General features: G+C 39.6%; 1 protein-coding gene across 1 annotated transcript; it reads left to right on the top strand.

Moving 5' to 3' along the window:
• The first annotated feature begins 952 nt into the window (after positions 1 to 952).
• Positions 953 to 13,802, top strand: LOC136673497 (melatonin receptor type 1C-like). The gene is made up of 2 exons (XM_066649005.1): positions 953 to 1,067; positions 12,937 to 13,802. Exon 2 carries the CDS (start codon positions 13,008 to 13,010, stop codon positions 13,800 to 13,802), a length of 795 nt encoding a protein of 264 aa, XP_066505102.1. The 5' UTR covers positions 953 to 1,067; positions 12,937 to 13,007.
• Positions 13,803 to 17,997: the final 4,195 nt, after the last annotated feature.

The raw sequence follows: 17,997 nt of genomic DNA, 5'->3' as shown, positions 1-17,997 counted from the left end.
GGACCCACCGCGACCCTGAACTGGATAAGGGTTACAGATAATGAATGAATGGATAAATTTGTGTAGGAAACGTTCCAATTAAACGTTCTCATTAAAGGGGTTTGTGGCATGTCATCATGGACTCCTATGGGTTAAGGAGATAGTATGAACCCACAGTTGGAGATACATAACAGAATTAAAAAAAAGTCTATTTAACTGATACAAAATATTAGAAATTCTGAATATCGAATTTGATACATAATTGCCTGGCCCTACTTGGAAGTCCATAAAGATGGTCAGTCCTACTGTGAGAGACATCCACAGTGACATGATCCAGGCGGCATTCACAGAAGTAAGTACACTTGCCTTGTGTATGCTGAGGCACATGGTGAAGGTTGAGAGCATGAGGACCACCCAGTCCAGCTCTTATTTAAGACAGAGCCTGACAGGCAATACAGCTTCTGGTTACAATTTATAAGTAATTTCAATCAATCATTTACTTTAACTACTTCATCCCGCTGGGAAATCAGTGGGAAAGTACAAATTCGTGTACAAGTCTATTTATGTTGCTATCCACGTTTGGCGCATTGTTATCTGTTGACACTTCACGGTGATCTTACCTCACAAGGCGCGGAGGTTTGATGTGAATCGCACGCGCTCTGCCTCCTCCTCTTCCTCTTCTATCCACCTTTCGACAGCCCACTCTTTAGATTCACTTCTGTGTTTCGAGGTTGATGCGGTTTTCGCGGGATTTGGCGGGATTTGGCGCTCGGGACCTGATGATCGGTTTTGACCGAGAACATTTCATCCAGAATGTGTCCACTGCATGTGGAGGGGAAAGTTGACTTCTCGTGCGCTCACTCAGCGCCGTTGGCTCGCGGTAAATCACTCGGTGGCGGAGATGACGGACTGTGATGGGAACTGCTTTTTCGCTCAAGCAGCGAACCGCAGCCGTTCAGAGACTGGCGCCTCCGCCGCTGTGACCACAGCGCTGGCCGGAGTCCTGATCTTCACTATCGTGGTGGACATCCTCGGAAACCTCCTGGTCATTTTGTCTGTGTTCAGGAACAAGAAGCTGAGGAATGCAGGTGAGGAAAATAATCATAAATCTAACGCTAAAAGAACTTTAGACTTGATGTACATTTATTTTTAGTAAGTTACTTACATCCAAATAAAAGGCAACTGCTGTCCCTTTCCATACGTAGTTTGTAGACACCTTTCCTATGGTGCACTCATTGCTGAGACAAAAAAAAAAAACAGCATTGCCAATAGTATAGGACGACATGGAGCATCTGCACATGAGTCCAGTGTCATCGGTCACATATTTGGGGTTAAAGCCCCACTGAACTGTTCTCTGGAGTGACAGCCATCCATTGTGATGAGTTTGGTTCTTGGCGATTCATTTCAGTCTGAACCACTATTTAAATATATATATATATATATATATTCTATATTTTAAACAAAATACCCTCTTTAAGTAAGAATTTTCATTAATTCTTTCAATCTTAACATGGCTTGAGACAACTTGGAATAATGTCCCATTAAACATTTAGCCGTTGATTCAACGTTGAAATAACGTAATGACTGCCGTCTAATCAACGTTCTCTTAAGGTTGAAAATGAAAGTTGAAAAGACGTCCAAACACAGACATTGAAAAGACGACTATTAGACGTATTTTGGACGTCCATTGACGTTATTAATTGGTCCAGAAATAAATTACTTGTTTAAAACGCGTTTTGGACGTCCACTGACGTTATCGATTGGTCACCACTTAACTAACTTATTAAAATGGATTTTGGACGTCCATTGACGTTTAAAATATGTCTTTGACGGACAGACTACTTTTAGACCTATTTTGAACGTCCAAGGACGTTCCTTGTTTACTGGGGTAGAATGGTTCTAAAATGGAGCTCTTGACATCTGAAAGCAAAACAATAACTCCAAATTCAAGTCACAATATCATTAGAAAATCTTAACATTTTAAGCCGTATTTTTCAATTAAACAAGTCAGGAGTTAAAATATACAACTGCATAGAGTGTGCAGTATTTAGCTTGAGGTCAGCAATCTCCCAGAAAACAAGGAGCGTCCCTGGACGTTCAAAATAGGTCTAAAAGTAGTCTGTCCGTCAAGGACATATTTTAAACGTCAATGGACGTCCAAAATTCATCTTAATAAGTTAGTTAAGTGGTGACCAATCGATAACGTCAGTGGACATCCAAAATGCGTTTTTTACAAGTAATTTATTTCGGGACCAATTAATAACGTCAATGAACGTCCAAAATACGTCTAATAGTCGTCTTTTCAATGTCTGTGTTTGGACGTCTTTTCAACTTTCAGTTTCAACCTTAAGAGATTGTTGATTAGAGGGCAGTCATTACGTTATTTCAACGTTGAATCAACGTCTAAATGTTTACTGGGCTCTTATTTACAAATAACTTTTCCAAGCCAAAAACATGGCATGGCACACCCACAAATAAAATAATCATACTTATGCCATTTTTGTTTTGTATGTGAGTATTAAAGCACCAAATAAACACTATAATGTACAGACATTGTCATACACATTAATCCAGTTCCATGATTCTTTATGATTTATGCAACAATGGGTATTAAATGTTTGTTTTTTACAGCGTAATAATATTTATAACTGTAACATATTGGCAAGGGAGATACATCAGTACAATGGTCTTTACTCAACTGTAAATAAACAACAAGCTATTTGTCATTTTGGCATGCAGGAGACTATCGGATTGCTATATAATAACTGATAACCGGCAGTTCTTTCATAACTCAACCATGTACTTTTTTCAACACGAATCAAACAATCAACAAAATGATCTTGTGCAGTTTCAAAAATTGAGAGGCCATTTGTGCCATCCCACAGCTTGCATGATAATGAGACATATTGCACTGAGTGAACTTGTCAGAGTTATTCAAAGTCAGTGCTCTAATGCTGTATGCCGGTTCCTCCCAGATCACAATGTTCTTGTGTGAAGCTTTAATATTGTAGAGATTGAGAGTAGGGACCAACGTATCAAAGCAGAATACCTTACAGATAAGTTACAAATAAAATAGTTCTGTTATTTTCATTAAATAGTGTCTGTTATTATATCTCATGAATATATTTGTATATAATGCAGCAGGTAGTGTCGCAGTCACACAGCTCCAGGGACCCGGAGGTTGTGGGTTCGATTCCCTCTGACTGTCTGTGAGGAGTTGGTGTGTTCTCCCCGTGTCCGCGTGGGTTTCCTCCGGGTGACTGTCTGTGAGGAGTTGGTGTGTTCTCCCCGTGTCCGCGTGGGTTTCCTCCGGGTGCTCCGGTTTCCTGCCACAGTCCAAAAACACACATTGGTAGGTGGATTGGCGACTCGAAAGTGTCCGTAGGTGTGTGAGTGAATGTGGGTGTGTGTGTGTCTGTGTTGCCCTGTGAAGGACTGGCGCCCCCTCCAGGGTGTATTCCCACCTTGCGCCCAATGATTCCAGGTAGGCTCTGGACCCACGGCGACCCTGAACTGGATAAGGGTTACAGATAATGAATGAATGAATGAATATTACAAAGACCACATTCCGGGTGTTGAAACTGAGAAATTTTAGTACTGTTTGGAAAATATATTTTGAAATCAATGTCAGCAACAAAAATGTGGAGGCAAGGCAATGAAATGCAGAAAATAGGTAATATATATTCACAGTGAAAGATGGTGCAGGCAAAACAATTCAAGAATAAAGTTTCTCTGATTAAAGTAGTAAAGAACTTGGGGATTTCTTCATTTACAGTAATATCATTAAAATATTTAGAGAATTCTGAAAGATCTCTGTATGCAAGGGATAAGGTCCAACACCATTTTTGGCTGACTGTGATCTTTGGGCCTTCAGTTGGGACACAGTTGTCTGAAAGACATTACTGCATGGGCTCAGAAGTGTGTTCCCAACCATTGTCTGTGAACACACTTCATTAAAACACACAACTGCAAAGAAGAATTCATATATAAACAGCATCCAGAAGTTGTGCTACTCTCTATGGGGCCTGAGCTCATTTAAGATGGACCGGGGCAAAGTGGAAAAGTGTGATATATATACTTATATGTGTGGTTTTCAGGGCTAAACAGGGGATGGATCATCAGGACTGCTATTAGCACACAGTTCAATAGCTAACATCCATAATGGTATGAGGGTGAACATGGCAAGTGTGAATTGCACATCTGTGAAGGCACCATTCAAAAGATTTGGAGAAACATGCAGCCACCCAGACAACATATTTTTCTGGGACTGACTTCTTATTTCAGTAAGACAAGGCCAGTAAAGTTTCCTCACGGATTACAGCATGGCTCCTTAGACACTTTTAAGTGTCCCGCTGCTTTACTAGTCCAGACCTGTCACTCATTGAAAAACATTTGGTGCATCATGAAATGAGAAACACTATAATGGAGACCCCGAGATTCTGAGCAGCTCAAATCTTATTTTCCCAATCTTGCTTGTTATATTTTACTTTAAAAAATACAGCAATTGGTCTCCTCTGTTCCCAAATATTTGGTGAACATGCCCTTGTCCCAACTTTTTTGAAATGCCTTTCTAACTTCAAATTCACAATGGGCCAATCATTTATAAATCAATTAAGTTTCTCAGTTTCAACATTAGAAATGTCGTAATTGTACTATTTCTCAATTAATTACAGGCTATTTGAGAAGCAGTTCAGAGTGGCTTCAGAATGCATACAAAGACAAACACCCTGTTGGATAGAGGAGTACAAAATGGGGTGTAGGTTGGAGCTCACTCTCTGGGTATATATAGGTCTGAGGTGTAAAGTTTGGACATACTCCCAAAATTATGTTATTACATAATTTCAATAAATAATTTGAACATCTTTGCATTTTGTTTTATTTACATTTTGCACAGAATCCTGATTTTTTTTAACTTATAATATCTGAACAGAGGTACAGACATCTGATCATGTTTTAAGCAATGTACAAATAAGTGGGATGAGCACTAATAGCAAGATTGGCATGTTATAATTCAGTTCAATCACAAATACACTATATTGCCTGAAGCTTGTGGACATCTGCTTAACCAAATTCGCGCTGAAATAATTGGAAGTTCCCTCCATTTGCTGCTATAACAGCCTCTGCCCTTCTGGGAAGGCTAGTGATGTTGGGTAATTAGTTCTGGATCACCAGCGACACTCCAACTCATCCCAAAGCTATTGGATGGCGCTCCATCTCTGCATTCCAGAGAATGTAGTTCCAATGCTTCATAGCCCAATGCTGAAGCACTTTATACCACTCTAGGGCATGCTTGGTATTGGCGAAATGACCTTGGTCTTCAAAAATTTCCATTTTATTTCAAGTTATTTTGCTTATACAAGCTGATTAAAAAAGCGCACAACTGAACATGCATGTTATCAAGGGGTAAATCCATTCAAGGGATGTATTGCTTTCGAGCAGTCAGTAGCTTCTTTACTATACAATACTCACCAGGACTTTAGGCCAACTATTTTAAGCATGATGTCTGAAAGGGTATATTTGAATTACTGGACAGCCATATGCAATGGACCTAACTGACCCTTATATTCATTATATTCACTTAAGCACATTGGAGCCTTCATGCATTAAGTATTCAGCCATGCGGAATACATACCAAATTATGTCCACGATTCTTCACCCATGAGGAAGGAATCTGTTAACTTATTGTAAGGTCAGAAGTTGCCTAATGGCCTGACTGCATGATTCAACATTTCAAGGCCCTTATCTTCGAAGGTTTGACAGAGAGTATTTCATCTGAGCTTTCCGTGAGGAGCCAAAATAAACAAAGTAGACGGGCAGTCACCCAGATGCTGAGGACATTTGGCTCCTGCTCTTGCATCCTGGTGTCCCTGTCCTTTGGGCTTTGGTTGTGTTGCTCTTCTGGACCATTTCCTCTCCTCTCTGTTTCTCTCTCTCTGTCTCTCTCTCTCTCTCTCTCTCTCTCTCTCTCTCTCTCTCTCTCTCTCTCTCTCTCCCCAAAAGGATAGCGTGAGCACTCTGCAAGATGTGTACTGCTATTTTGTCTGTCGCTGTCTGGTAGACATGAAGACATTAGTGAAGCCCTAGGCACAACATGAGTATATAAAAAAAGGTCATTAACAAAGGGGCGGCACGGTGGCGCAGCAGGTATTGTCACTGTCACACAGCTCCAGGGACCTGGAGGTTGTGGGTTTGATTCCCGCTCCAGGTGACTGTCTGTAAGGAGTTGGTGTGTTCTGCGTGGGTTTCCTCCGGGTGCTCCGGTTTCCTCCCACAGTCCAAAAACACACGTTGGTAGGTGGATTGGTGACTCAAAAGTGTCCGTAGATGTGAATGTGTCTTGACAGAGCACCCATTACATAATTGCCACCACCTTGTTTCTACATGTACTGCCTTATTCTCAGATTCAGTGACATGGTGTAAAGTTACCAATTACCAAGGGCTTGAGGATAACCAACACAAAGTGTACAGAAACAGACAAGCTTCCCTCCCTGATTTTACACTTATGTGGTATATATATTTATATAGTGTACCAGAATGGACAGTGTTTAAAAAATTCCAGCATAATAATAATAATAAACAATGTTGTCATTATTATTATTATTCATTCATTCACTGTCTGTAACCGCTTATCCAGTTTAGGGTCGCGATGTGTCCGGAGCCTACCTGGAATCATTGGGTGCAAGGAACAACCTGGAGGGGGCGTCAGTCCTTCACAGGGTGACATACACTCACTCATACACTTACACCTATGGACATATTTAAATCACTAATCCACCTACCAATGGGTGTTTTTGGACTGTGGGAGGGTACCGGAGCACCCAGAGGAAACCCACACAGACACGGGGAGAACATACCAACTACTCACAGACAGTCACCTGAAGCAGGACTTGAACCCACAACCTCCAGGTCCCTGGAGCTGTATGACTGCGCCACCGTGCCACCCATTCATTCATTCATTCATTATCTGTAACCACTTATCCAATTCAGGGTCGCGGTGGGTCCAGAGCCTACCTGGAATCATTGGGCGCAAGGCGGGAATACACCCTGGAGGGGGCGCCAGTCCTTCACAGGGCAACACAGACACACACACATTCACTCACACACTCACACCTATGGACACTTTTGAGTCGCCAATCCACCTACCAACGTGTGTTTTTGAACTGTGGGAGGAAACCGGAGCACCCGGAGGAAACCCACACAGACACAGGGAGAACACACCAACTCCTCACAGACAGTCACCCGGAGCGGGAATCGAACCCACAACCTCCAGGCCCCTGGAGCCACCCATTATTATTATGTTTAGTTATTATAAACAAAAACATGTAGGCTGTAATTTTGGGTGACATCACTCTGCTAGCTCCAACTCTCATTATTCCTAAATATTATTCTACATTATTTAGAAAGTTGTTTCTCCATTTCAGCCCCATACTATCTCTGCACCATTTCCAATTCAGATCATGAGGAACTTGCCAATTGGTTGATGTGTTGAATCAAGTGAATCTGACAGGAAAAAACATTCCCAACGATAGAAGTGCTCTGATGCTCTGAAACATCTCCTGAATCCATTTACTGTGTCAGAGTGGTAAAGAACACTTTACATAATGTAGCAGCACCATATGTGAAATGCAGCATGTTTAAAGAGGAATATAAAGACAAATGTGATAATTTTTGGTGAGGTTTCTCTGATATGTTTAACTTTGAAAGAGATGAATGAGAAATACTCCATTAACATTCTTTCATAATCAATGAATTCACTGAGGGTTGACTGGTGCTTGTAGGTTCTGTAAACATTTAAGTTGGTAAATGAACGCAGATCAGTTCAGTGGAAACTGCAGCAAGGGAGATGCTCGAGGAGATATGACATAATATCTGTTCAGGCATGCATGAAATGAAACAGAAATCCTTTAATCTATGCTTCAGAAATAAAGCTTGCATCATGTAACTGATATTAAAAAAATCACAATTGGATGTCCTTTGTATATGGACATGTATCACCCAACCAGTTATTGGGATATCACAGTAAATATCTTTTCATAGGAGATTCCATTCATAATGGCAGAACATTTTGATGCCACCGTAGTAATAGTAATAATAATAATAATAATAATAATAATAACAATATTTACATTGGTAGACTATGAACAGACTCTCTACAGTCAGGATGTATGTATCTATTGATTCTACCAGTGCTCTGATGTCAAGATCTTTAATTAGTAGATAATGATGAGCAGTCAAACAACCTGCTTTGTGAGTGAGAAAGTAGTGAAATGTTGTATAAATACGGTGCCATATTAATTAGCACTACATGAATGTGTAGTTATTTTAATATAATTTTTTCAATATATTAATATATTATATAAGTATATTAATCTGATATTGAAACTAAGGACATCAGCTAATACAGAACTGATATTTATTCTCTGAAAACTACTAATCTTTGAAATTTTTAAAATGAAACATGTAGTACTTCATGAGTATATAAAATAAAATGGCCTCTCACAGTGCAAATGTGTACTATTTGAGGCTTGATTTGATACAGGACATCCAAAAGTATAAGTACCGTAAAATAAGAAATAATATAATCTCAACTTTAAAGAGAATCATATTATCAATACTAATATATACCAGGTTTAACGAGTAATATTAATAGGTAAACAATAAGAACAGCAACAAAATAAATACCAAATTGGTGACTGGAGATTGGGTATCACTTTTTGGATGAGTTCACTTAACCAGCTCCAAGTCTCATCACTTCTTATCATTTCTTCTCTTTTAGAAAAGACCTTCTCAATTCCAGCCCCAGTCTCTGCAGAGTATTTCATTCAAGACATTGGAAATTGGTTGATTACTTGAATCAAATGTATTTGACAGGAAGAAAATAGACTCATGGATAGAATTGGAAAAGGTGCTCTGAGAGACTTCTCCTGAATCCATTCATTGTATTACATTGGTCAAGGACTATATTTTATATAGTTTTATACAAAAAGTACATAAACACGGTTACAGAAATCCGCCTTATTAAAGGTACTTCACCTTAGTTCAGAAAAAGTAGGCCATCAGCTTAAACTACTCAAACGTTTGAGTATTCCACAATAGGAAATGCTCCACAAAAAAGACTAACAATATTGTACCCATACAGCCTTACATAGAACAGTATGAAATTACTTGGAGAGATCTGGAGCAGTTTACCATGCTGAGTGTCACATGGTACAAATCCCTGCAGTATTTGGCTTTGTAGAACTGGAACTGGTAAGGACCATTCATACCTTTGGGATGAGGTGGCATTTGATGACCCATAGGTAAATCTCTAACATCAGTAGCTGACTTCACTAATGCTCTTGTGGCCATCAAATATTCATAGGCGTGTTCAAACATCTAGTCCAAAGCCTGACCAGAAGAATAGAGGCTGTTACTGCAGCACAGGGGGACAAACTACCAATTAATAGCCTTCATTCCAGAAGAAATGTTAGATTTAAACAAACTGTATTATGTACTCATAACTTTTGAACTTGCTCATATCAAGATAAGCAGATCAGAAAGATATGTTATGTCCTCTGATCTCAAAAGTATGCTCAGGCATGCCAAATTAACTGACTATATCAGACTGAGTCACTAATTCCCAGTGTCCACTTAGTTTATGTGTCTCAACAGTCAGCCTGTGCAATGAAAATATTGACAAAAGTGTCAACAAGATTCATCCAGACCTCGTTTTCAAGCTTAAAATGCAACATGGAAAAATAGTCTCTTGGGTTTAAGCAAATCAAGCTTTGTTCTTAAAAACGACAATCTCTGGATTATTGAGACTAATGTCTGGGGAGAGGTGAACTGCCAGTTCCAATTAGAAAAGTAATGATGTTTCATGGATTACATAACAACAAACACTCACATTTCTAGACAAGACAAACTGACATGATAAATAAGGACAGATTTAATGGGAAATGGTTTGGAAGAGACAGTACAGACAGCAAAATTTATCAGTTAAATTTCATTTTGACCTGGTTATTTCACATATTGTCATGTCTCACACCGAATCGAATAGTGCAATATGTCAGAGGTGATACTATAGCCCCAAATACCCACAGATTCACAGAGGCATGTTATTCTGCCCCTTAGACAAATGCAAACTGACAGGGCTTCATTCACTGAGAAAACACAGATGAACGGCAGCATGTTTTTATCAGCTAAGAGGGGAAAAATAATATTTCTAAGGCTCAGGGAACCATATTCTTGGTTCTTACACTGACCTCCAGAGTGCATGACATTTTGGAAAACTAAAACGTAAATAAACAAAAATTGGTTCTATTTGACACGTGTGATGTAATTACACTGCAAAAATAATATTAATTGAATGCATATTATATCTAGTCGGTATATCATATATACCTCATATAAAGATTTTTTTTAGATAATTAAATAATTTGTTCAACCATTTTCTGTAACTGCTTCATCCCAACCAGGGACACGATGGGTCCAAATAGCACCCACCAGGCACATGACACACCCTGGAAAGGGTGTAAGTCCATTAAAGGCATCACACTCTCACCTGGTGACTCACACACTCACACCTGTGGAAAAATTGCATAACCAGTCATCCAAACCTTGTGTGATGTTTGACTGTAGGAGGAAATCAGAGTATGCAGAGAAATACTAATTAAGAGTCAGGGAAAATGCACCAGACTCCTCACAGACAGTGACCTGATGTAGGGATTGAACCCAGGACCCTGGAGTTCATTACCAGTTCATCACCAGTTGCATTAGTGTGCTGTCCATTATGAAATTATGACAATGAATATAAATAGATTTTCCAAACCATTTCTAGAAAACATAATTATTTGGGTACACTGTCACTTTTTCAGTGTTATATTGTGTGGTATTGTGTATGGCACTCCCACCAATACAATAATAAATAGAAAACCTTTTTTAGTTGCTGGAAAGCATTCCTCAACATTGCAGAGTGCAGGGCATTGGAGCAAAAGCTGAAGGAAATGGCAGCTGCAGAGATGACTAGGCCATCAACTAGCCTGTGTGAGGCTTTGGTGCTGAAACTCAAAAAAAGGAGCTGAGTGGTTGATCACCACTGGCTAAATGCAATGACTGAACTTGGATCTTATTCACTGCCTCGCAATGACGATGCACTTGACCAGCTTGTTTGACAGCTGGTAAGACATTAGCTCCAGAGGGTAAATAGAACATGGCATTTATGCTGTACTGGACTCTGGAGTATGGAAATTTCAAGTCATGACATTTGTATTATGCAACACTCCCGCCACATTTAAGCAACTGATGGAGCATATGTTGGACAACCTGTATCACTGGGTAACACACACCAGCATAAATGAAGCCTTGCAATATCTGGAGAGAGTCATTGCAGGGATTAAAACTGCCAGCCTCTGTCTGGTGCCCAAGAACTCACACTTGTTTTTTAAAGAAAAAATAAAAAGTTTTCCAGTCACTTGGTTCTGATGTGCTGGGCCTAGCCTCTTTCTACTGCTGTTTTGTACAATGCTTCTCCCATCATCACCACACCCCTTCACCTGGAACAGGTCAGTAAAGATGCTTTAGAGCCATTCCCCTGGACTTGGTATGTCCTTATGGCCATGTAGTATTTCACCTACTGGTCTTAGTGTCACAACCCTGGGCCAGAGTGCCACCTCCACTGCAGAGAGGCTCCTGGAAAATTTCTTCTGCAGGTTTGGCTTGCTTGAGGACAGTGACTGAGGACAACAATGGACACCAGATTCAAACCACAGCTGCAAAAATGTGTGCATTCTGAGCTCCAGTTTCCATGGGAGGCTTGTCCTGTACCAGCCCTGGGTTTGATTAAGAATTTTATTTATTTTATATGCAATAAAAGCATAAAAAAATAAAAATGCTTGATTCTTTCAACTCTCTTTCTGTGCAGTCCTCTAAAATATCCAGAAAGGCCCACTGAACCTTCACTATAATATGGAATGAAATGAGAAAAAAAAAAAAAAAAAAAAGCTTTCTTCTTGATAGTTTTCCAAGTTGTTTATCGGCACAGATGTATGTACTTGGTGACCCCAGATGGCAACAAATTTTTGCAAATGTTGTAACTGAAATTTCCCATAGCTTTTAGATTGAGTGATCACAGAATGCAACAAATTTCTCCAAATCCTGCAATGATAACTAACGAATATTTTGCCCCTAAAGCACTCTCTCCAAAAAAGACAATTTGCCTGATTTAATTTCATTCACTCAAGAAACGTAACATTTTAAAAATCACAATCACATTAACTTATAAAAAAGTATAAAAGCTTATTCATATTTGCATCACCTCTTTGTTTTATGAAAACTTTTAAGGATGTATTTTCTCTTTGAATTATGATTTTCTTTGAATAATAATTATTCGTCTCACTGAAAGGTTTATTTATTTATATAGCACCCAAGGCCAATGTTACATATAATGATAAAAAGGGGGCTGAGAATACAGCCTTGAGGAACACGTTGTGGGATAGTATAATTCAGTTATTTAAAAACCTCTCTGCACTGTAAAAAAATAAAATAGTTGGTCAGCTCTAATATTTAGGCTAACTTACTAACAGTGATTTGAGTTGCCCCATGTTGAATGTTGTCCAATGCTGTGAAATAAGCTGGTATTTGTTTGAAGTTGGCCCAAATTTTCTTTTCTTTTGACAACAGACTGCAAGATTCTTTAGGGAATTAAAAGTGGTTTTGCGATTATTCTTAGGAATGATGTTGTGATGGGTCAGTAGTAAAAAAAAGAACTGAAGCAAAAGGGTGAAAGAAGTATTTGAAAGCTCCCAAGTGACACCTGTCTAAGCATTGACTCTCCCTAACAGAATGTGAGTTCAATCCCTGGTTACACTTCAGCCATCTAAGGCTAGGAGTCCTAGAGAGCACAAGGTCATTTAGAAAATTTAACATTATGCTGTGGTTGTCGCATCGGGAACTCTTAAATGCTCTCTGTCTCTACAGGTAATTTTTTTGTGGTTAGTCTGTCGGTGGCGGATTTGGTGGTTGCTGTATATCCCTACCCCTTGGTTCTAATGGCCATCTTCCATAATGACTGGACCATGGGAGATCTACACTGCCAGGTGAGTGGCTTCATCATGGGCCTCAGTGTCATTGGCTCCATCTTTAATATTACAGCAATCGCCATCAACCGCTACTGCTACATCTGTCACAGCCTCCATTATGACAGACTCTACAGCCTCAAGAACACCTGCTGTTACCTGTGTCTCACTTGGGTGCTCACTGCCATTGCCACTGTGCCCAACTTTTTTGTGGGCTCTCTACAGTATGATCCCCGTGTCTTCTCATGCACATTTGTCCAGACGGTTAGCTCCTATTATACGATATCTGTGGTAGTGGTCCATTTCCTCATACCACTTCTTGTGGTCTCTTTCTGCTACATGAGGATCTGGGTGCTGGTTATCCAAGTTAAGCATCGAGTCAAGCCAGGACACCGGCAGAAACTGAAACCCAGTGACTTGAGGAATTTTTTGACAATGTTTATGGTCTTTGTGCTCTTTGCCATTTGCTGGGCACCTCTCAACTTCATTGGGTTGATTGTGGCCATCAACCCAGTGAGGATGGCTCCTACTATCCCTGAATGGCTATTTGTTACAAGCTACTTCATGGCCTATTTCAACAGCTGCCTAAATGCAGTCATCTATGGACTCTTGAATCAAAACTTCCGAAAGGAATACAAAACTATACTTCTGTCACTGTGCACCCCTCGAAAATTTCTCATGGAAACCTCCAGATGTGCCACAGAGGGCTTTAAAAGCAAACCTTCACCTGCAGTAACAAATAATAATGTGGCAGAGATTAATTTGTGAGTTGTTGAGCCATTGAATATAATGCTGTCTTTGACTAAGGCTCTATACTGAACAATCACTGGATTAGGAACACCTTGTACCTACACTCATTATAGGAACACTTTGTATTCCTACAATTAATGTAGTCGACTTGTTTTTCTGCATACATTCTTATCCCCATTTCACCCTGCTCTCCAAGGTTCAGGACCACCATAGGGTGGTGGACCATTCTCAACACCACAGTATCAATGAGGTGGTGGTGGTCTGTTAGGGTGTATTGCACTGGTATGAGTTGATCAGACACAGCAGTGCTGCTTGAGTTCTTAAAAACTGTGCCCTCTTACTGTCCAGTCTGTTAAACAGACTTACCTCATTAGTCAGAGACAGTAGTTCATCTGTTGCTGTCCTCTAGTCCTTCATCTGTGGACACAAGACGCCTCCCACAGGACGCTGTTGGCTGAACGTTTTTAGTTGCTGGACTGTCTAGCAGTGACACTAAGGGCTTTAAAAACTCTCACAGCCCTGCAGTGTCTGATACAAGCATCATACCCCCACAACACACACATTAACACATCAACTCCCTATTAGTGCAACTGCAGAGCTGAGAAGTATCCATCACCCAAAACGTACCTGCTATGTGGTGGTCCTGAACACTGAGGAACTGTGTGGATTGGGGATAAGAAGGTATACAGAGAAACAGGTGGACCACAGTCTACAGTGTGCTCCTGTATGGTCAGTGGAGTTGATAAAATGGACAATGAGTGCAGATACAAGTTAGTTGTTCCTAATCCTGTGACTGTACAGTGATAATGATGTGCAACCTCTCTACTGTTGTCAGCCCACAGACAGTGTAGTTGGATGAAGATATAACAATGTACTCGAAGTTCACTATTTTAAAAAATATAAATACATCATAAATATTAAACCTACCACTTATCACAAGTGTTAACTAATGCTAATTTTTTCAAAATGACTTAACTTAACTTCAAAATGACTGAAATCCTGAAATCCAGCGACCCACATCTCAGCCAGGTTAAATCCAACAAAAATATATTTTAAAAAAAGTATTTAAAGGCATGAGCACTGTGTGAAACTTCATGTGGACCAAAGCCTTTGCTCATATAATGACTTTAAGGACATAATTTAAGCAATATTATGTGTTATTTTGATATTTTCCTGTAACAACTTTGAAGTTTTGGCTTCATTCACTGTGACAAAACTTTCCAAGTTAACCAAAGTTGTGACACTTCACTATTTTCACCTTGTAACTTTATGCACTTACAACCTGGTGTGTTTTACAGTGTTTGCTCCATAATTCCTTGATTATAAACTTTTGGGTACATCCACAGCAAAAATATGATACACCATGTGTGCCTTCATTTAAGAATAGGTGTTAAAGTTTTTATGTAGCATACTGTGTTTTAAGGGTATTCATGTCATACAATATTCACTGAAAAGCACATTATGACAAATAAACATAATGTCTACAGAAATAAATAAGCACTTTTTTTTTTACAGGAATGGGCTGATGAAATGCTTATCCCAGATGTGGTTGATACATCTAATGGGTAATCAGTGGTAAAGGAGGAACTATATAAATAAATAACCTTGACAGGTGACAGTCTTTTCATTAAGATCTGCATTTACAATTAATGAAAAAACATTTTTGTAAGGTGTGATGTTTGTATGTTTAGCATTCATTGTTTGTAATATGTACAATTCATGGATCTATTATACCTGTCATTGCCTTTTTATTTAGTTTTGTGTTTTTTGGCTGTACTGTCACTTTAAGACTTTGGAGTTCCAGACTTGGGCTTAAACAGTGAGTGTGTCTGTTGGGAGATTTGGGCTTGGTGCAACACAATTTATTGCTGGACCGCCTTCTGGGCCAGCCTAGAAGATGCATTTTCTCTTACTGACTGACTGAGTGACTGACTGACTCCTAATGCTGAAAGGCGTATGGGCGAATAGGAACTTTATTTCATCTTCTACTGTTAGTTTAACAAAGTGGCGCTACTATACTGTCTGTTGTTATATCAGCCATATTTCACAAGGTGGTGCTACTACACGAGCTATTGTTATTTTAGCCATATTTCAGATAGAGCTTTTCCACCAATGAGTAACTGTAACAATTCCAGATTGTGAACTAAATTTGGAGCTGTTTGACACGTTTCCACTGACATAAACTGAACATAAATAAATTAGTTCCCAGCTGGAACCAAAGAAGAGAAGGGTCTTCAGTGCAAACTGCGGCTTTGTCCATGGGCTTGTCGAGATTCAGTAACTCAAGAAAGAGCTCAGAGCCACAAACACAGCGTTATTGCCCAGGAACATCCTCTGTTTGTTTGTGTTTCTGGGGCTGCGTTTGGCTCTGTGTGTTAGTTACGTTTTTCTGCTGTGCACAAGCTCAGCAGGACGGCTCGGAACTCTGCAACATTTACACATGTATTATATCTCACAGAGAGAGGAGGACTACTGAATTTGTCTTATTTCACGAGTGTGTCTTTGCCTGAAATAGTGTAAAGGGAAGTGGTGGGGAGTCATATTGTGGCATCAGTGTGTGTATAAAACTCTATATATTTGTGCACAGCCTCCTTAAATTTCACATGCTTTACTCTACCCTGTTACATTAAATAAATAATTAATTGTAATTCTTAAAATCAACAAAATTTTCTTGATTGTCTTTGTTTTTTGGTGGTAGATGATCTATTATTTATATTTAAATAAAATGAACAATAAAAATGTATGCATTTATTAGTTTTCTGTAAAACACAATCACATAATAAAAAACACATGTAAACAAAGACATTGATATGAAGCATCAAACTCTCTCCAGACCTTCCATTGACAAGTGTGTGTACCCTTAGTACGAGACGCCATGTAGATGGTGTCTCTCTCAGCCTTGTGTTTACAGCCACAGTCTCTCACACATTAGCGAGAAACAGCAAAGCCAATCCTGTTAGCGATGTTGGGTAGGGAGGCGAAGAGTGAGATTTTAATCATTTGTGCACCACACAATGACTAGACATCGATGGAGAGTTGTATTGTCATCTTTGTCCAAAATTATTGCTAGGGACAATTCAGTAGTCACTGGATATTGGGACATGTCCCTACTGTCCCTACTCAAGTCTACACCATTGGGCAGAGCATCCTGCTCAATCACACACTTAGTGTTGCAGAGTTGAAGTTGCACATGTGATCTAGGACCCCTTTGTGTTTTCTGCAGGGCTTTTTAGTGAAGTGTTGTTTAATTTTTTAGGTCACATTAAGTCCTGTTCTATTGCTTGCCCTTGCAGCTTTAGAATGCCTCCTACATGCTTGTTGTTCACCTCATGACATCATGATAGTGTGCATGGAAGCATGGTGGCACAACAGGTAGCATATACATCTGCACAGTCCTGTGATTGAGGGTTCAAACCTCGTGTTAGGTCATTGTGAGGATTTTTTTTGTGGTTTGTTCTCCCAATGCCTGAGTCAGTTTCTTCCCAGTCTAAAAGTGTTATTATGTGGATTGGCTAATCCAATGTCCATTGATGAATGTGCAAATGTATGATGCCCAGTGATTGACTGGCATCCTGGCCATGGTGTGTTATTGTATCGCACCCAATGATACCAGATAGGCACCAGACACATTGTAACCCTGAACAGCATGAAAGGATTCCAGAAAATACATAAATGAAAGCGAGCACATCAATAAAGCAGGAACTTAGAAAAGGTATTTTTAGTGACTGCTACTGTTAATGATTGTCGTGAAATCAAGTCTCACACACCTCTTTCTGTCACAGACAAACACACACGCATCTCTTTCTCTCTCTCTCTCTCTCTCTCTCTCTCTCTCTCGTTGAGCCAGGAGAATGTGTGTAATCAAATAAAATGATGTTGACTACATGATAAAACCAATATATCCCTCATAATACACACTGGACCCTGTTATTACAACCATAAAGTGTAACTTGTGGCAGTTATAACCACAGCAACTAACTTATTATTGAAAAAGCACTTATTAACAGAATTGATGTCCGGCTAAATTTAGCAGGCGCTACTACTTGCTCAGTAAATCTCTAAAAACCTGATACTAACACTTTCTCATCAACAAACCTTGTGTTCCACTGATACAAAGTGTAACTTTAGCCATTTTATCGACACAGCAACCAGAGAAAAGCGAAAAAGTGAGCTAATCCGGCTAAAATTAGCAGCTACAAACCCTGGCTCACTG

This window comes from Hoplias malabaricus, chromosome 17 (genome assembly GCF_029633855.1).
Source record: "Hoplias malabaricus isolate fHopMal1 chromosome 17, fHopMal1.hap1, whole genome shotgun sequence".
NCBI classification, from domain to species: Eukaryota; Metazoa; Chordata; class Actinopteri; order Characiformes; family Erythrinidae; genus Hoplias; species Hoplias malabaricus.
The sequence above is the reverse complement of the archived record's forward strand: the minus strand, read 5'-3'. Positions and strand labels throughout refer to the sequence as shown.